This window comes from Penicillium pulvis, assembly GCF_028828015.1.
Source record: "Penicillium pulvis strain IBT 33274 chromosome Unknown contig_23_segment0_segment0, whole genome shotgun sequence".
Taxonomy (NCBI): domain Eukaryota; kingdom Fungi; phylum Ascomycota; class Eurotiomycetes; order Eurotiales; family Aspergillaceae; genus Penicillium; species Penicillium pulvis.
The window spans coordinates 443263-463396 of NW_026643075.1; the positions used below are offsets into that span (position 1 = coordinate 443263).

At 46.5% G+C, this 20134-nt stretch overlaps 8 protein-coding genes across 8 annotated transcripts; 5 read left to right on the top strand and 3 right to left on the bottom strand.

The window, feature by feature from the left end:
- Positions 1–1061: 1061 nt before the first annotated feature.
- Positions 1062–2886, bottom strand: N7503_004435 (uncharacterized protein; the record flags this gene model as incomplete). The annotated part of the gene is made up of 3 exons (XM_057063982.1): positions 1062–1712; positions 1763–2657; positions 2711–2886. 3 exons carry the CDS (start codon positions 2884–2886, stop codon positions 1062–1064), a joined length of 1722 nt encoding a protein of 573 aa, XP_056921725.1.
- Positions 2887–3100: 214 nt separating this feature from the next.
- N7503_004436 (glutathione S-transferase family protein) lies at positions 3101–4287 on the top strand (the record flags this gene model as incomplete). The annotated part of the gene is made up of 6 exons (XM_057063983.1): positions 3101–3116; positions 3201–3316; positions 3380–3618; positions 3677–3794; positions 3852–3962; positions 4231–4287. The coding sequence occupies 6 exons, from the start codon at positions 3101–3103 to the stop codon at positions 4285–4287; spliced, it is 657 nt and encodes a 218-aa protein (XP_056921726.1).
- A 519-nt stretch (positions 4288–4806) lies between these two features.
- N7503_004437 (cytochrome P450) lies at positions 4807–6456 on the bottom strand (the record flags this gene model as incomplete). Its single annotated transcript, XM_057063984.1, has 5 exons — positions 4807–5042; positions 5105–5319; positions 5386–5730; positions 5804–6337; positions 6398–6456. 5 exons carry the CDS (start codon positions 6454–6456, stop codon positions 4807–4809), a joined length of 1389 nt encoding a protein of 462 aa, XP_056921727.1.
- Positions 6457–7136: 680 nt separating this feature from the next.
- On the top strand, positions 7137–8171 carry N7503_004438 (flavodoxin family protein; the record flags this gene model as incomplete). The annotated part of the gene is made up of 1 exon (XM_057063985.1): positions 7137–8171. One exon carries the CDS (start codon positions 7137–7139, stop codon positions 8169–8171), a length of 1035 nt encoding a protein of 344 aa, XP_056921728.1.
- A 1152-nt stretch (positions 8172–9323) lies between these two features.
- On the top strand, positions 9324–10118 carry N7503_004439 (SDR family NAD(P)-dependent oxidoreductase; the record flags this gene model as incomplete). Its single annotated transcript, XM_057063986.1, has 1 exon — positions 9324–10118. One exon carries the CDS (start codon positions 9324–9326, stop codon positions 10116–10118), a length of 795 nt encoding a protein of 264 aa, XP_056921729.1.
- A 2090-nt stretch (positions 10119–12208) lies between these two features.
- Positions 12209–13605, top strand: N7503_004440 (uncharacterized protein; the record flags this gene model as incomplete). Its single annotated transcript, XM_057063987.1, has 3 exons — positions 12209–12343; positions 12391–12515; positions 12573–13605. Coding segments are annotated over 3 exons (1293 nt in total), but the record flags the coding sequence as incomplete, so codon positions are not given.
- A 1414-nt stretch (positions 13606–15019) lies between these two features.
- Positions 15020–17473, top strand: N7503_004441 (uncharacterized protein; the record flags this gene model as incomplete). Its single annotated transcript, XM_057063988.1, has 3 exons — positions 15020–15934; positions 16237–16361; positions 16432–17473. 3 exons carry the CDS (start codon positions 15020–15022, stop codon positions 17471–17473), a joined length of 2082 nt encoding a protein of 693 aa, XP_056921731.1.
- Positions 17474–18143: 670 nt separating this feature from the next.
- N7503_004442 (Peptidase S10 serine carboxypeptidase) lies at positions 18144–20091 on the bottom strand (the record flags this gene model as incomplete). The annotated part of the gene is made up of 6 exons (XM_057063989.1): positions 18144–18534; positions 18604–19171; positions 19223–19529; positions 19581–19721; positions 19769–19805; positions 19877–20091. The coding sequence occupies 6 exons, from the start codon at positions 20089–20091 to the stop codon at positions 18144–18146; spliced, it is 1659 nt and encodes a 552-aa protein (XP_056921732.1).
- Between the last annotated feature and the right edge of the window lie 43 nt (positions 20092–20134).

Here is a 20134-nt window from a genome sequence, read left to right on the forward strand (position 1 = left end):
TACCGAAATAGACGTAGCCTCTCCAAAGCAAAGCAAGATAAGCGAAACTTAGAACCGAGGCACTTAACTACGAAGATATTCCACGAGGGAAAAAATGGAAAAAAACATCAATTGACGGTCAAATTGTATAAAATCTTGCTGCTTAGCTTCTCTCTCCCGACTATCCCTCCTGTTTCCGCGTCATGGGTAGTCGGCGGATTGGCAAATTCAAAAGCATTAAAACTACCATATGCACCGGGAGATTCTGCACTAACACATTCAAAAGCAGATAGTCTTATGAGCCTGTTCTCAGACCTATACTCCCAAACAACATATCTTCACCCAAGCCTCGAATATGCTCTACATCTGACGCCTCATACTAGACGGTGTAAATGCGGGGAAATAGGGACGCATTTGCACAGAAGGTTCGACATGAGAATTCTCTCAATATAGCATTGGTCCATTCATTAATAACTCAATAAAGGAAAAACCCGATTTAGAGACGTTGATTTCTACATGTCACAGAGAAACTCTTTCAACTGTTCTTCATGGCTACGACAATTTTCTAATGATACTGAGATCGCTTCCTTTCTAGACAACAAGTACTCTTCCTAACAATGAATGGCGTTTATACACACAGGTTTGTCATTTATATGCACCGTTTGAGATGTCTAAAGCCGCAATTTTGCCATTGAAGTTTGTCAAATAATGCTGTTCAGATCCATTATCGGTTAGACCAAAGGGCAGTCTCGTTGCGCAAACAAAAGGCTGTGTGGCTTTTCGAAAGAGAGTATCTGCAGTGGACCGTATTCCGACCTAATATATATAGTACAGGCTCATGTCACAAAACTCTCAAGCCTACTGTCCTTATGTAGAGGTTCTGACAAGATGTGTGAATCTATGTTGGCAAGACATTTGGCGATGATGACAGGATTCGCAGACAAAAAAAACGTTTGTTAGATGGGTGTTAAGATAACCTGTTTCCTATTGAATATGTAGAATATATGCAGGAAAATTATTGAACAAACAATGATGAGTTTGAGATATAGATTTGTAAAGCTGACGGCTGATACTTCCAGCTGTTAATGGCTTAGTCCAAGAACATGTTCAAGGACGGCCTTGAGCGTAGCAGGTTTTCCTTGTCTCTCAGCTTCTTTGCCTCTCCAAGCGACTAAGCCATCCGGCCGGACAAGGAGGCCTTCTCCAATCCCAAGCTGGGAAATTGCTGTAAACTTGCCATTCAGATCAGAAACAGGACTCGAATTCTCGGAAATTTCATAAACGTCAACCTGGACAGTTTGTGAAGATGTGGCTTCCCGCCAGGAAGCCAGTTCTCCACCAACCAACAGGACTAAGTTGGTTTTTATAAGATCCAAAGTAGAGATGCTGACTCCTGGTCTAGACTTATCACAAAGCTCAACATGCGGGAGCCTACCCCCAATTCTGATATTGGGGTTGTGTGGGTCATCCCATACCGAGGAAGGAGAGGAAGTGCCTCCAAAAACAAAGGCACCCGCAGGGTACTGATAACCAAGCTCACAAGTGTCGTCTGGCAATTCCTTCTCGTGATCAATATTCTGCTCTCTGAGCACCCGATTCGCTAATCGGGCAAATGCTTGTTTCATGGTTGCTTCCGCTGCAGGTTGTCGCTCAATTGTGTAGGACTTCAGCAATGTCGGCGAAGCCTTTTTATCGATCACGTAGGCCAACTTCCACGCAATATTGTATGCATCCTGATCTGTATCAGCTTGAAGGAAGACTGTGATTTTTTGGAGGGCCTTACCTGGATACCCGTGTTCCCACCCATCCCTCCAGTTGGGGGCATTACGTGCGCTGCATCACCGGCAAGGAATACCCGACCACTTGTACTGGAGTATCTGTCCGAGTTAAGAGCCGCGACAGTCCAATAAGAAATTGACTCAAGTTCCAATGGAAAACTTTCATCTAGACCAGAAGCATCATAGAATGCACGCCGTGCCTCTCCTGCGGTGATCGAGTCAGGCTCAAAGTCCTCCTTATCTCCAGTCCTGGAGACAATCATGAATCCTTTTTTTCCACCATTTTCTAGTCGAAATCCTGCAGATACATCTTTGTTGTTCACATAAGTGACACCGTGGACAGCCCGGGAACCGAGGAAAGGCGTTAGGTTAGCTTTGAAATTGATCGAAAGATTGTTGCCGAAGATACCCGGCCCATGCCACTCAATTTCCTCCTTCCGCCGAGTAGCGCTCCGGTTCCCATCGCAGGCAACCAGATACTTTGTCTTATACTTCGTGTACTTTTCCGTCTCAATATCTTGGCAAACCACAATTACTTCGTCTTGTTTCTCTTCATAGTGCACCACGCGCGTTCCGAAACTTTGTTCTCCGCCGAAACGGTACGCCTCCCGACGTAGCAAGGGCTCGAACATGTTCTGAGTTAACCAAAGCCGTTTGCATGGGGTGATTTTTGCCGTTTCAATTGGGTCTGCTTCTTGCATTCTAGCGAGAACCTTTCCTCCAATGAGTTTGTCAACCATCAACATTCCCGCGTTCAAGTCAAAGTCGGACGCGCTTTCTGTCTCCATCTCATTATCCAGGCCTAATTGCCTGAATATCTCCATCGTACGTAACAGGAATAGTGCCGCACGGGGATGAGTCGCTGTAGAAGGATGTCGGTCAAATGAAATGGATTTTATTCTGAAAATCATTGTCAGTGCGAAATCTGAGCATAGCTTTTCTTTAAACTTTACCCGTGGTATCCTAGCAAGATGCTCAGTGTCATCCCAACCATGCTCGAGCCGATGATGATGACAGGCCATTCTTTCTCTTCTAGCGGTATATTCTTGTGATCCAAGTCATCAAAGTTGAAATCAGTGCGTTGTGCTCCTCGGAGAACGGTTTCGTCTTTGTGTGTGAAAGTCGCCATCGTGTCTGCTTGGTGGGGTAACGTCGTATGAGTCGAAGTTGAGGATATCTGGAAAATTGCATAACTGCATCAAATTTAAGGCCTTGATACTTTGTACTGAATGAATCCTCGTATTTAGTGGGGCCGACTAGTTATATTGAGTAACCCTCACGGGTTAGTCAGCGGCATCCCGTCAACGGTATCCCGTCAACGGCATCCCGTCTATTCGGCAACGATGTGGAGAGCGTCAGGTGATTGAGAGCTATATTTGACAACTTGGGAATCATATTAGAAAGTGGTATAGGAAAAAGATGATCATTCTGATATGTCTGCAGCCAAGGTTTACGGTTCCATCTTCTCAACATGCACCCAGCGGGTTCTAGTCACCTTGGAAGAAGCCGGGGCTGAATACCAATTGATCGATGTGAGCATGCAAGAAGGGCAGCACAAGGTATAATCCAAGACCCAGTATCTCGAATAAAGCTCGTATCCAATTTTAAACTTGCTTGTCTAGGACCCTACTTATGTGGCCGAGAAGCACCCCTTCGCAAAGGTTCCCACCTATGAAGACGAGTATGTTAAATTATTCGAGTCTCGGGCCATCTGCCGCTACCTAGCAAAGCGGTACTCGCAGGAAGCCGATCTACTTGGCTCCGAGCTGGGGCTAGCACTCATGGAGCAAGCGGCAAGTGTGGAATACTCGTACTTCGATCCGCCATTCAAAGGGCTGGCATACGAGAAGATCTTTAAAAAGTTTGGACATTCTTATCAATATCATTTCAAAGAAATACTAATATCAATGTGTGTTTAGGATGATGGGGCACGGAGAGCCGGATGCCCATTTGATAAAAGTCTACGAAGAGCAGATTCATCAATGCTTCGACTATTACGAGAGTCTTCTTGCCAAGCAAACGTACCTGGCAGGAAACGTAGGTGTATCTAGGGATTTGTTTGGAACTACATTGGGACTAACACTATGTGCCTAGACCTATACTATTATTGACGTTTTTCACCTCCCCTGGTTTGCCTTTCTGGACAAGCTGGGAATTGGACAAGAGGTTGAGACGAGACCACGATTACTAGCTTGGTGGAAGCTAGTAAGTCAACGACCTGCCTGGAACGCTGTATGTAGGAAGATCAGTTAAAGAGTCGGTCTGTCATTCCAGTGAATGATTTCATAGATCTGTGATTACTTTACCATCGTATAAATCCAACGCTTCCAATGTTCTTTCACTATATATGGTTGAGTCTTATCGCATATGGTCAATGAGTATATGCATGGAATTTGGAAAGGCTAATCATGGTCAATTGAAAAGAACAATACTTGCTAGGGTATTTTCTTCGATTTTGATCCGATACTCTTAGTTAGCCTCCATTGCAGCAGGACCATCACTCACCATTGAACTGGAGTACTGGTGTTAAGGAACTTCAATTCAACCAGGATTTATGGATTTTATGCTAAGAAATCTTTGAAACCTACTTCTTCAGATTACCGATCAGTAGGAATATAGATGGCCCTTGGTAATTCTGCTGGCAAAACAAGGATTCTCCATTTGGAAGCATGCAATACTTCCTCGCCCTAAGTCTCCATATCTGCACGCCAGCCCAAATTTCTCGAACCCCTTACTGTACTTATTACGGAGTTTGGTACGACTGCGCTTGGCCAGGTGGCATGCAAGGGAGTTCCATCTGCCTGTGATTTAAGAAATAACTACTCAGTTGATTTTTTTCGCGTCCTAACTACTACAAAATTTCCTCTTAGTGGTTTCACACGCTTGGGAAACTTCTGTGACGGCACGGCTATCTCTGACTAGTAATTTGGGCACTCAGGTACGAAAAATCTGTGATTTCTCCTAGTTCCAATTTGGTCCCGCATTCTATACTCTCCTCGGTTCAACATCGTGCAGATCGTAGTAACTCGGGACTTTATTTCCATGGAGCTCATGAGCTGACTTGGGCTGCTGAATGACATTCCCTCTCGATCAGTCGTCGGTGCGCCTCGCTTCGTGGCTTGATGATCACTCCAAATGGTTCCACTTCCGCGCTGACGGGAAAGGGCTTGTCAACAGTTACTGGATGTGAAAGTTCTTGCTCGATGTCAAAACAGTAGATGAGACGCGCTATCGAAATAAAGAGGTTGCCTTCAGCGACGTTGTAGCCAACACAAAGCCGTCGACCTACTAAATCAGTCAATGTACTGCCTCTCAGTTGGATGTTAACAGTAAAGATCCAGACTTACCAGCCCCAAAACCGTAATGGCCTTTAACGATATCGTCAAGATCTTCATCCAGGAACCGGTCTGGGTAGAACTGCTCCGCGTTCTTATACTCGGTTTCACTATGAGAGATAGCCCAGTGATTCCACGTAACAGTGGTTCCTGCGGGAATATGATAGCCTTCGAATTCGTCATCGGTTGTAAGAGCATGTGGAACTCCCGTCTGGGCAGTGGACGGCCTAACAGTAAGGGATTAGTAATTTGCAGTTGCCTTGTCGCCTTAATGCCCAAAAAAGGGGATTTACCTCCAGCGCACAGATTCCTTGATGGCGGCTTTGATCATGGGCAATCGGTCGCGGTCGTCAAACTCAGGCAAGCGATCAGCGTTGTGACCGCACACTGAGTCCAGCTCTGCTCGCGCTCGCGGTATCCATTCTGGGTACATTGCCGTCCCAGCGACGAGCTCCAAGACACTCGTCCGTGTCGTGTCGGTGCCCGCTTCGATCAAAGTTCCGGCAATATATGCAAGTTCCTCGGTGGTGAAATTCTCTTTTTCGGCGCTGGACTCGAGAAGTTTCGTCATGAAACAGGAATTTGCGACCCCTTGATCTATGCGCCTCTTAAGATCTTCTATGAGCCGAGTAAATGTACTAGATCGAGAAATTCAAGTTAAGCCTTTCGTACGTGTAGTTGACGCCCGTCTGAATCTTTTGATCAGCGTACCGTGTTGTTCGTCGATTAATATCATCGCCCTTCCTTCTCCAAGGCTGGAGCCTCTTCAAGTATGGAATCTTAGCCAGAAACGGGAAGCTATCCACAACAGATGCACCAGGCATCGTGAAAGGGACAAATTCCTCTTGGGCGCGGTGCAAAGCTGAAATTTCTGGGTCACCAAGAGCTGTGCGCCGGCCAAAAACCACACTCATAATAACTGAGTTGGAAAATCGCGCCACAGATAAGTACCACCTGTCTGGTTTTTCCAAGAGATCCGCCATCAAAGCCTTCGACTCGAGATCTTGGAATGCCCTGAATACTGTCTTCTGACTAGAATTGAGGAGCTGGTGCATTACTCGCCGTTGGCGCCGCCACATATCTCCGTAAGGCATCAGTAGCATCCTCTTCTCACCGGAGATGATGCTATGTGCCATGTGGCTTCCACGGGATGAGTAAATAGCAGCCCTCTTAACTAGAAGCTCGTTGACAACCCTGCCTGAGTTCAAAATTACCCAGTAGGTCCTTCCGAACTTCAAAGTGAAACTGGAGAAAGTTGTCATGTTAAAATAGGCAGAATCGGCGGTTGGTGGGTTTTGAACTTACATCTCGCCAAATTTGTCTCCAATTTCCCTGAGATAGGGCCCATGGTCTTCCATGGGCATTTGTAACATATTACCGATGAATGGAAGACCTGGTACGATCGGCGGGAATCGATATTTCCTCCTGACTCTGACATCTTCAAAAAAAAGAAAAATGAGGCAGCTGGCAAGGGGAATGAAACAAACAATGACTATCTGATACTGAATAGATAATACTGACATATTGTCCGAAAGCATAGTTGTACCTGAGTAGAATCTTTCTGAAATTTCCTATGTATTCATCAGACTGGCGAGCCGAACGGGATTGGAGTGGCAAGATCATGCAAGCACAATGTCCTGCGTATTTCAAGGATTCTTCAACTCTAGTCATTTTAAATACGTTGCAGACTAGCTTGTAGTTGCAAATCACATTTTTTGGTAACTGCAAAGCTTCCCAAAAGATCCCGAGATTTAACGGGAATTCCGACATATTGACTTCCGAAGTTCTGCCAAGCACAATATTATATCGCAGCGGGTACCGGCTTTCCGGCCTTCACAAAATCAAATATAATCAGAGTAAAGTGGGATACCACCGAGAAGACAAGTATCCGATTTGTTCGGGAACTCCGTCATCGGCCGGCAAACTAGCTATTTCGTAGCTTTTAAATCCATTACACACACTCATTGTAAGACTTGTACACAAATAGCCGCACATATATCGTTATTCGTCGCTTGTTCAAACTTCGCACTGATTTCACACAAAAATGCATATCCTAGGGCTGTGCAATGGCTCCCTGAACGGCAACTCGGAGATACTGCTCAAAGCCGCCTTAAAAGCGGCGATTAACGAAGACTCCAACACAACGGTATCGTGGATGCACATACCTTCCGTTGCAATACCAAGACATCGCCAACCACTCAGGGTAGACAACACAATAATACCGGACCGCAACGATGAAGGAAGGCAAATACAAGATGCGACAGAGCCAGACGATCGCGAAGCGGCATACAACGCAATAATGGACGCCGATGCCCTCATCATCGCAACCCCAGTCTACAGCCACCAACCTCCAGGGGCCCTAAAAGCACTGGCTGATGCCATCCTCGGACCATACGCCGACGTGTCCAATGCCCATCGAATGAAAGCCCTCCAGGAATCCGGGGATCCGGAATGGCAGCATGTCCAGATTGATCTGCGCGAACTCAAGCCTCGCGTGGCGGGCTTTATCGCGGTGGCCGGATCAGGCCCCGAGTTTCCAGAGCAGTGGACTATGGCCCTGCCAACAATGCACTCTGTGGTCTATCCACTTCACGCACAGGTCGTCGATCAAATTGTCTTACCCGGCTTCGCGAATGCGGGGTCCGTATTACTGGATCCTGATAATGCGATTGCTCGTGCGGAGATCTTGGCCCGACGTGTAGCGAGCCAAATGGGTCAGCCTTTGGGAGAAGTGAAGTATCTGGGCACTGAGGAGCCAGGGAGCTGCCCGTACTGTCATCAGCTCAAAATTGAGTTCCGTCAGGGGAATCATGTTGTGTGCATTGTATGTGGTGCGAACGGAATCTTAGCATCTGAGCTAAGTGGTGATATACGTCCAATATGGGAGAAGGATTCAGACGTAAGCTGCATTACACTTGAGGGGAAATGGAAACACTCCGATGACATTCGGGGGATGTTGGGTGGTGAAAGAGCAAAACTTCCTCTTATTGCTCACGACCTAAAACGGTGGAGTGCTTTAGAATTTCCCCTTGTTGACTTGCCTAGCCTTCGCGGGAGGGTTGGGATGCCCTCGGCTTGACAAGGAAATCATTTCTTGGATACATCGAATTACACTCAGCTTTTAACTAATATCACTACTTGAGCACTGGTTTGTCATTTGTAAATTCGGAAATAATGCCACCTGTCTTTGAGCTACTGCCGCCCTCAAATAATGATGGCATCTATTTTGATACCAGTTATGATTATTTTTCTCCTCACTCCACCCGATCCACCTCCTTAACCTTACAATTGAAAATAAGCCTTTTCCTTTTGGTCCGGACGTGATGTCGCAATTTCATCATTCTTGACCTAGCTAGGGCCAATTTTCGATGTTGAATGGAAGTAGATAGACATACCACTTCATCCATATACGATATCAATCTCGACGCTGATTACTGAGTAACCCCTTTTCCCTGGAAATAACAACCCTGACCCCAAATTTCAGGACAGGGTCCTCAACAAGATATTCCACGAGCTAGACCACACGCCTAATCAGATAGAAGTTGACGTAGAAAGCAGTGTAGAAGATACGGCAGGTTATAGGGAAATCATAGTAGCAAGAATTATAGAATCACTAAAAAAAAGCTTGATACTCGTCTTTCTCAAACGCCCACAGGAGAATTCCGAAGAAAGAACGTGGAAATGTTGTTCAATACAGTGTCAAAAAGGTGGGTGGGACCATCGCCATCAATTAGTTTGAGAGCAGCCACAATTCAATCATGGGAAGTGCTCCGTTTATCAAGTATATAAATAGTAGATCCAGCTCACACGGAGTCGAATAAGTTCACGACTAGTAGTTCCTCCTCATTGATACAGATGCCGGTTATGTTGTAGACTTGTAGTGTCATGCTCTGTGCTAGAACCTTTGAATATTGAACGTGTATATATGGCAGTCCAACTTCCCTAGTTAACCCCTTCCGGAAGAGTTCCGCTGTTGGCACATACGAAAAGCACACGACAAATGGTGGAGCATTCACGGGACATTGAACATCGGGATCAAAATTAATATATTGGTCCGTTCCGAGGATGGAAAGAATGACCTCGGATTAACAGATGCAAGTCTCGGGTCGGCTTCCGGGAAGTGGAGCGATCATCTCATTTCGACATTCGAAGTACAGTTTATCCCGTTGGGTATCAGTGATATAAGAAATGTGCCGCACTGCTCCCCAATGTACCAATATAGGCCATTGTCATGGAGTCGTCACATTTATCACTAAAAGGAAAGGTTGCCCTTGTCAGTGGCTCATCGTCAGGGATCGGAGCGGCCATTGCCCGCGAGCTGTCGGCCCGCGGCGCCGCGGTCATCGTCAACTATCCCTACCCCTCAGAAGCAAGCACCGCGCTCGAGGTACTAGGGTCACTGGCCGGAGACGCAAAATCAAAATCAATAATCGTGGAAGCCGACCTTGCGACGATAGACGGACCCAGGCAACTTTCCGCAGCCGCAGCGGCCCACTTCGGAAAAATCGATATTCTTGTCAATAATGCTGGGTACAGCGGTATCTGCAGTATATCCGACAGTAGCAACTTTGAGGTAGAGGACGCGTGGGAGAAGACATTCAACCTGAATGGGAGAGGAACATTCCTCCTGACGCATGCCATTCTACCATTGCTTGCACCCATCGGATCTCGTATCATCAATATTGGAAGCTCTACCTCCAGGGATCCTGACCCCGATATGAGCATCTATGCTGGGAGTAAAGGCATGATAGAAAGCTTTACGAGGTGCTGGGCCCGTGATTTGCCTCGCAAGCACGGCTGTACGGTAAATACTGTTGCGCCAGGTCCTGTGGCTACCGAGACCCTTCTTGCGGCACCGGGTGCCTTGTTGGATCTCCTACGTTCTCGATTGGACCGGGTCCCGGTGGAATCACGGTTTGCACACCCTGAGGAGGTTGCCTGGGTTGTGGCAGAGCTTTGTGAGGCTAAGGCGGCGTGGTTGAATGGATTGTATCTGCCGGTCACGGGTGGACTTTCGTTGTGCTAAGCACAGGTACATCGTGGCGTTGAGAACAGATATTTGTGTTTCCTTTTTTGCTATTGAGCATAATAAATCGCATCAAATTCCACATATATATAATACCATGTTCTGCTGCTGCGTCCCAGGTCTCAGTAGATATGAGTTCCTCCGGTCGTGCTCTTGGCCCTTCAGATTTCACAATATGAGTCCTTCAAAGAATGCGTTGTTTCTGATTCGTTGGGGGTTGGAATGACCTTCAGCGACAATAGTGGATAGATGTGTTCTAACACGATATGTTTGCAGACTTCAAGACCTCGCCCATCCTCACAATCTTTAATTCTTTCTCACTTGTCAAAGGCCTCGCATATGAGAATTAAGAGCTTGGGATAAGGCGGAAACAAAATAATTTGATTAGGTCGGGAAGTGGACCACATCAGAAGCCACCAACCTTGACAGAATCATAGCCTCTCTCTGTACATATTCGACACGCCTACTTTATGAAGAGTAAGAATATCGTGGGCAGACTGCCATGGAGTTCCATCCACTCGACCACGAAACGGCATCCTTAGCCCAATAATATATAGTCCATAGAAGATAACATGTATAATGGGTGTTTGTTGTCGTAGCGAAGTCCAGGTAACTTCAAGAACTCCTGTACATATACCATCGGATTTTTGTGCCACTATAGGAGTATCAGTTTCCTTGGCTATAATCGACGATAGCCTTTGCTATATGGGGGGACTCAGACGAGGTCAGCCATTTCTTCATTACCCCAGGCACGCCACCGTCCGCGTCATCTCCCCGCATTTATTCCCTTTGAGTTTCGTCACATGATCTCGGGATTCTAGACCTACACACCCTGTCCACACGAATTCCTTTCCTGAAATAAGGAAGCAATTGTGTGTGAAGCCAGTTCATCTCGGTCACTCCGGAATTACCGAATATATGTCCATGGACATGCAGCGCCGGCAAGTCAACAGACACCGCCATCGTCGTGCACCTCGTGCCTCGCAGGCATGTGATTACTGTGCGGCGGCCAAGGCGCGATGCGACAACAATTTGCGCTGCCAGAGATGTCAGAAGCGTAATATACCATGTATCAGGCCTACGGTATTGAACGTGGAAGCATCGGGGACCATTGGAAACTCAGAGCAGTCATATCCAGCTGAAATTAGTCCGAGGGCAACTGAGAGTCTCTGTCTGGAGGCTGCCGTTGGCGATAGAACAGGGGAATCTATCTTAAGTCCACAATTACCGCAATCATTGGGACTTTGCCCAGGTAAACTCCCCAATGTGGAAACTCGAAGACTTTGACCATGGAGCAATTTCTTTGTGTGTTGATCCATGACAGCTGATTAACTAGCCTCAGAAAATTATTCCCTACAGCCGGATAATGGCAGCTTTGATGATTCAGATGAAAAACAACCCCAATTGCCCACGTGCCAAGAGAAACATGACAATGTTCTATTCTCTGCAAGTGGCTTTTCTATGGCGCCATTCATTCGTCATTCGTTCTCTCAATCACCGATAAAATCCAAAGATAATTTTGAAGTTCTTTTGACTTCCTTACTTGATTTATCGAATGTTACGTTAGCATTTGGGAAAACAGTCGGCCACTGGAATCCAGATTGGCAAAATCACCGTAAGGCTGAAGAGGCGAACGTCCACCTCGAGCCTACGTCCCATCTATATGACCCATACTCCGCCAACCTGCGAAACAATTCATACTCCAGAATTGTGTCTACAGATACCAGGGATGAAATTCTTGGCATGATACTCAAGAATTGCGCCAAAGAAAATGTAACAAGGGTGGCGTCGGCCTTTCCGTCGGCGGAAGTTTTCAGCCAGCTCTTACTGGGGTTTTTTGAATCACATGCTTTGGAAGAGGATACATGGATCCATATCGCCACCTATGATGCAAATAAAGCCCCCCTGGAGCTGGTAATGGCCTGTGCTGCCTCAAGCGCCATGCAGTCCACAAATAGTGACGTTCGAAGGTTTGGCAAAGCTCTACATAGTATCCTTCATCCATATCTCTTTCAAGTGGTAAGGTCCACTCCTGCGTATAATCTTTCTTGTGCCTGAATCGTGGCACTAACGACGGGGACTGAAATTAGTTTGAAAACAATATCATACGCACGCGTCAACTACAATATCTTCAGGCCTTTGCACTTTTCATCCAGATTGGATTATGGAGTGGGGACAGGCGTATGATGGAAATATCCGAAGCGGTTGTGGGAAGCATCATTCACGTATGTACCCTTTGCTGTTAGAGGGGGTGGAGTTAATTTTACCATAGATGCTGCGGTGTGGTGGTCGTTATCGCAGCTCGGCATATGACGATATTAGCATATCTCCTGGCGATGATAGTGAAGTGCTTGAAGTTCAATGGAGCGATTGGGTGGAAAGGGAGTCATTCAAGAGGTACGTGTCGAACATGACTAGGGTATCAGGCCTAAGAGAACTAAAATCGCTCCATAGATTAGTATATCACATACAAGTGCATTGCTCGAAGGCGTCCTTGACAACTGGCAGCCGACCGCCTGTTTCATACGCTGAATTATCACTTCCACTTCCATCCCATCGACAACTCTGGATGGCCAAATCATCACTCGAGTGGAAGAATATACTCCTCAGCTTGACAAGTAACGGCCCATCACGAGATATTTCCACCCGCGATTCCATTATGAATCCATTGGTCCTTTTGTACTTGCCTGAGATATATGACTTCGATCTGGCTCAATTCATACTTCTACATTGCATTTCTTCTATGATCCGTGACTACCAGCAAATTCAAGGTCTTTGCGGTTCTGGCGAATATGATACGACACGAATTCATATCATTTCCAGTGAAAGTCAGCAGCATCACCTCCAAAGTCTTCTACAAAGCATGCGAATAATCAATCAAAGCCGGAAAACCCCAGAAGCTTCCCAGCGGTCATTATTGATTGAACTCCTTTTCATGCATCTTTTCACTCCATTCGATCAGATCGAAATTGCTGCGGGTCGTGACGGCCAAGATGAAGCCAAATCTGTATATCGGAGTGCAAAGATATGGAGCCAGCGCCAGCAAGCCCGACTTGCCGTTTCGAGTGCTGGCCAGGCAGTCCGCTACTTGCGTCAAATACCCCCGGCACAATTCACCGAGTTTCACTCTATTATAGCATACCAGGTCAGCTTGTGCTTATGGATGTATGGAACAATTGGCGCCATTGATGGCTCAATACCAGCAGATGCAACTGCACAATTTACTCTGGATACCCACGAATTGACGAAGATACAGCAATGGGTAAATCTGAAAGAAGGGTACCCTATGATTAGCGGATTTCCGTCCACTAAGGAGGCAAAAAATGAAAATATGGTTGCGTTGTCCTCGACCAGCGAGGTTATGATATGTCTCCGGGAGCTGTTACAATGTAAGGGTTTGGAGGACAAAACTTTGACCTCCGCAGTTTACGATCTTATGACTGCTCTCAGTATTTCAAAGCCGAATTTTGTCGTTTGTCAGGATTGAGATCCAATCTTCCAAATTGACGTTTTTTTATTGACTAGTTCCACACATTAATGCATTTCAGAAATTCTCTCTAAATACTATCGTTCAAGTCAGATTATGCAACGGGAGAGGTCCAGCAAAGAGAAGCTTCGATCATACATAGTATCTACAAAATCTTAGTTCATTTTATAAGTTTTCTCGCATTATAGATGGTCAGTCTCACAGCAGCTCTCCATAAGTGTTGGAGCAAACAAGAGCTTCTCCAAGACCGCAATAATTTTGTATCCTATTCTTTACTTGTTCTTCGCAGACTAGTGATACAACAATTCATCCATGTCTGGGATTTGAGTAAGCTCGAACTAGTTAAGAGCTATTATGTAAGAGATCGGAATGCCGGAAATCCTCGGCAAACTATTGGCCAAATTGTCGGTCGTAGTGCTTGTGGACTTCGCATAGGAATTAGGCAGGTAACTTGACTTCTCGGTTGTCTCTTAGATAATCAAAGCTACAGCTGTCTTGTTCGATGCATGCATGGTGGTCTCCTCAAATATTGGGGACACGTAAGGCATGCAAATCGCTGCCTTCGCATCATGCTATAGATTACATTCTATGGTGCTTGAGGCGTGGGAAAACCAAACTTTGTCATCACTATCGAAGGGCGGTACATTACTTGTTTAGTGGTCATTAGGGGAAAACTTCGGTGGAAGGATGGCGGTGGTTCCCTATGGGAGCCTCTAGGCCTGGCAGAGCTCAACTTATGAATGTCTGAATAATTACAAGGCTGCTAGTTCATGTATCAGAGAATTTATGATACAGTTGACAAGCTCGCATCAGCTTCAGTCATAAAAGTAGGCTAGGCTAACAAAAAAACAAAAATAAAGACAAAAGAATAAAGAAATTAAATACATTACCACGCCTGAGCCTTTGCTTGATGTTTCGGCTCCACATGGTTTTTGACTTCAGAGCGGGGAAGGACTCAGACGGTGGGGAAGGTTCGTAAATAAATCCCAACTGACATTGTGCAACTCACCATTTGCCCGCCCACGCGATGGATAAAAGACTGCGACCATTCCAATGCGGGCTATGTCTCACCAAATTCAAGCTCATGTATGTGGATATACATAGTGTGCCTTACCCCAACCCAGTAGAAAACAAGTGAATGACGGGACCTAATAGACTTTGCAGACAAAAGCTCAAAGAACACATAGAGAATAGCTGCAGGAGTGCCCGAGCGACTAAACTACAGCAACCCCGTCAATTCAGGGCTCCCAGAGCATTAAAAGCCTGCCGTGCATGTGCCACGTCAAAGACAAAGTGTGATAACCTTGCAAAGTGCACGCGTTGTCTACGGAAGGGGATACAATGCTCCAGAGCCGTTGACATTAATATATTGGAGCCTGATGAGCTAATGGGTCTCACCCCCATTTCTGAAGAAATGACCTCAAATGCGCTAGACGAAGTGATCTCACCAGATGGGGGCGCTCAAACTGAAGCCAACTACCCACCCGACGCAATGTTGCTTGATACACTTACGGCACAGAAAGAGTCCGGTATGTCGGATTCGCACTTTCAAGTGGCAACGAAGTATATTTGGTTCCTGCCTCACGCGATATATCCTGCAGATAATTGCCGTCTTTCTCCACCACCAGTCTCGGCAAGCCGTTCATTGTCAAGCCCCGGCGAGCCACAGCAGGCAATAGCTCACGAAAATTGGGACATTGGCCTCCTTTATCCGCACTTTAATCTGGACGATTACCTCGATGTCTCTACGAGTCCGAACGTCTTGTTCTCCCTTCCAGAAACTCACTTTCATGGTAGCTCTGGCAGTGACGCAGTTCTAACATCGATATCCACCAACCCAATTGTTGCGGAGAGCAAGATTAAGCTCATCAGAGATGCATTCAAAATGGTCCACGGGCCGTGGACACCGACTGCACGGAATTTCCAGGAAGAAGAGGAAGAAAACCTGTCAGCTGCGTACGGAATGGCCATTGCGGATGAGATCGTCCATGAATGCGATATTCAACCAATGCGCTGCAGCTGTCCACCACTGGTGCGCGATCGCCTACTGACGATGTTAGTTGGAGCATCAGTTTCGCGAGAAAGTCTCCGCCCCACACCGGCATTTCCATCCTGCGATACACTGGGAGTGTTACTCCGATCGTCTCTTTTCTGGATGAGTAAACAAGACGACACCTGGGTTCATATTCCCACGTTCGATATCACTACAGCCTCAACTGAGCTGGTCGCGGGCCTTATTGCTTTGGGTGCCATACGTGCATCAAGCCGTGCCATACAGAAATTTGGCCTGGCAATGCACGAGCTGCTTACAGTTCAGCTGGCGAAGATTGTAAGTGTTAGAGACACACAAGGAAAACCGAAGGGGAATGGTTAGCATGGAAATGTGTTTCACTAACTATTTCGTGGTGGAGTTAGTCCCGAGTATCTAATATCCTGACTAGAGACTTGCATTTCCTACAAGCATATGCACTGGAGTTGCATATTGGCCTATGGAGTGGTGTTAGGCGTAAGATGGAAATGGCTAGTGGGAGCCTCGGTAATCTAGTAAATGTGTGGCACCTTTGCCCTTATCACTATAAGGTCACAACTGTTCGCATTGAGAAATGCTGACAATGTCATCCGGATGACTAGATGCTTCGAGGATGTGGCCGTTTCCGAAAGTCTTCCTACACGCCAATCCGACCATGCCCCGACGACGAGGGTGAGGCCTTAGAAACAAAATGGCGAGCTTGGGTGGAGCAGGAGTCATTTACTAGGTATGTCACAATTATTTATCACACAGCCTTAGTGAGGCTCTGCTGACTGAACGGTGGTCACGCTGTCTAGGCTGATATACCATCTCCTATTCCATTGCGGCCAGGAGTCGCTCATAATGTCAGTGGCAGGTCCACTACACTACACAGAACTCTCTCTTCGACTCCCTTTGACAAATTCTTTATGGTTTGCCAGCTCTGCTGCCAGCTGGAAAACTATTTTCTTCTCGCAATTTGCCGAGGATCCAGTGCATGTCTCTGTTTTCAACTGCTTGGCGGACTTGTCTCAACTTCAGTCCCTTCCGAATATCTACGATATCAATATCACGAGATTAGCTGTGCAATACAGTATCTCATCTTTAATTCAAGTATATCGGAAGTTTCAAGCGACGGTTGGATATTTGCAGGGTGTCAACTCTTCTGAACATATTTTGTGGAAAGATAGCCAGCGCCGGTGGTTGATTCAGGCATTGGAGGAACTATCACATCAGTTTGATCTATGCCCACCCAGATCAAAACCATCTGTTTCAACCCTCCTTCTGCAACAACTGCTGTCGCTGCATCTTTCCGTTTCAATCGACCAGCTAGAGTGCCTAGCAGGGAAAGAAGGGCTCGAAGAGGCACAGTCCGCGTATACCATGGCGCGACAATGGGTCAGATCAAGCGAATGCCGCAAGGCTCTGTGGCATGCCGGTCAACTTCTTAAGCTAATCCGAGGTCTTCCCATGGAGGTCATGACGGAGTTCCACGCCACCGCGATTTATCACGGTGGCTTGTGTCTTTGGGCTTACTGTATGATCTCGACCGAGGAAGCAAGCGACACTGGCTCATCTATCAAAAAGACCGAGGAGACCCTGTTGAATGGTGAAGAGACAATCGCGACTCGAGATTGGATAGCTCATGGTAGAGCCCGGCCTGTGCTATCTACAGGTGAAGCTCGCGAATCTAACAACCATCTATATGCCTTGACGCTTTATTCAATTCGAGAGTTGCTCCAAATTTGTATAAGAGACATTCAACGCAAGTACCCAGCAAGTCAAGACCTCCCTGTCACAACGGAAAATTTATGCAATCTACTACACGCCTTGGAGGTCGCTAGTATGGGTGACAGCTAAGATCGAGCTAGGAATGTCACAGCATCTAGGAGAGGAATCAAATATTGCTTGGCAAATCAAGTACTTCAGATGGCTTCACAGGCATGCCAGCTGTTGTTTTCACGTAAACGACAGGTTTCAAAGTACCGCTGGAGAGCCATGTTTATACCACTTGCAAGCGTCTATCCCAATGGTGACGCTTAGGAAGAGTGGCTGTGACCTGCAGGAATTCTATATCAGCTGCATTTCCTTTCCAGCTTCCCAGCTCCTGATACATGAGCACAGTTCTGGACCCGGGCAAATGACCATAATTGAGGTCTCTGCTCTTAATAAATAATCATGTCCTCATCTTGCAGTCACGAGAGTTAGACAGACTGAAGTTTGAGTCATCATCGGGAAAGTCGTATCTCAATAGTGATATAGTAGCAGTCGGGGTGAGGTTTCACCGTTGTCGAAGTTTTGCGCGGTGACCGATCTAGGTGGCGATCAACTGTATTGCCAGCGCTGACCTCGTAATTATTTTGAGCATCATATACGATTTCTCTGTGTATCAACTATTTTAATCTATTTGTTGGAAAAAAAAAGAATGTGATATTCTCGAGAACCAAGGCTATACAACCAAATCTCCAAAAACACCAGGTACGGTCAAAGTTGATTCCACCAAGCCTCTGCCCACTTGCCTATCAACATCCTATGGATTGGGTCCATTAAGTGTGGTGTTATATGTAGCATTACTTGGAAGATCCTTGAAATCGATCGTGCTATTCCCCTCTCGGTAATCGCTTGTAGGGGTTCCCACAGTTCGATAGCCTCCATGCTGTGTCATCTTCTTCTTTCCGGTGGCGATATCCTTCCTAGAGAGTCCCCTCTCAAAGAATGACAATGCAGCCAGAGGCTGATAGAATGGCACTTCGTGGCCAGATTCATAAATTCGAACAAAAGTGTACAAGTCGCTCTGTCGGACTTGTCCGTGAACGATCCCATCCGAAGTGGTGAGGTTTACGAAACCTGCCTCTTCGTAACCAGGAGCGTTAATCTCCTTTGCGATAACTTGGCCGCCAAGCCAGTTGCAGTTGTAGTCACTTGATGAATGTTAATGTCAGCTCGATAACTCTTCGTTATGGTCAGTTGAAGCTGGAGGGGACTCATACGCATCGCCGAAATACATAACCACCTGGACTCCAGATTCTATCAACTTCTTCACATCTCCTATTGTGCCAGACATACGGTCATCATCTCCAGTACTTCCAAAGGCAGTACCGACAGTATTAGACGACTCGGAGAAATTCTGGTATGCGCCGATCGCCGCTTGAACCTTCGGGGAATTGAGATAGTCCACATAGAACACGTAAGGGAACGGATCAGAGCTCAGCTCACGCATGTCATATTCGTCGCGCCCCGAGTAGATATCGTAAAGCGACTCGACTTTATCCGCGCAAAAGTCGTCTGCTGCGGAGCAGATATCATTCCGACCGGTGGCGTAACATTCCAGAGTTTGATCAACGCAGTTTCCCTTTCCATAGAGGTTGTTATACCACTCCGCCTTTATAGTTGAGTTATATGGATCATAGTCGTATGTGTTACCAGGGGACACGGAGAAATTGTAATATGCCTGGTACTGGATCAAGGGATCGAACCAGCCATTACCGATGAATACGTTTTCAAGTTCGATATCGATTGCACCGGGGATCTTTTTGGCATTCTGCTCCAGGAAGTAGGCTACATCGGTTAGCATTTCTCTGTGATCTTCGACTATGGAGGTAGACTTACTGTTGAAGACTGGGCCATAGTGACCTCCATAGCTCTCTGTAGCGAAATTGAAGCCGTTCTTTGAGTACTGAGGGAATGCACCCATGAATCCTTGCAAGGTCTTCCACATGTTTGGAGCAGCACCCTGTGTTGTATTTGGAACCAGTGCAATGTCAGGTTTGGAATACGTACCGCAGGTCCCGTATTGCTGGGCATAGTCTGGGCATGTGGTGTTGGGCAACTCGATGATATAGCCTTCGTCGTCCTGGTAGCCCGGGATGGGGATTGTATATGAGAAGCCGGTTGTAGTGGGTTGATCAATAAAGATCTAATGACAATTCAGCAAAATTCGTGGGAAAGAATTTTGGGGGGAACTTACCATATTGCTCACGTTGCTCCATGAATGAGGGTTGTTGTATACATTTCCCTCGTAGTCAACTCCACATGGACCTAGCTCCTGGAATAATCCAATCATTGAAGATGAGCCGGGCCCACCATTGATCCAAACTGTCAGTGGCGCCTAGATATTGTGAGCTTCTTTACTTAAAACAAGGTCGCGTGACGTACTTCTGAAGGATCTCCATTTCTGGTCTCAAAAAACCACCTTTTGTTGTCCGTCAGTGTCTTGAACCTTTATAACAAAGAAAAAGAGAACCATCAACACATCGTTCTTACCAAAAAATATGCTCATTCTCCCCAACATCAGCATAACCCGAGTAACTTTTTACATCGGGATCCTGCTCGCAGATTCCGGCAGGCACTTCCTTATAACGCACATTAATACCAGCATGACCTTTCTTGGTGATCAAGTCGGTCGGCGCAGGAACGAATTGAGCCGCGGCATAAGGTACCAGCGCTGCCAATGCCGTCAATCGTGAAAATCCTCCCATTTTGAACGTCAACCCCAGTATTTGAAAGATTAAATCGCAGAAA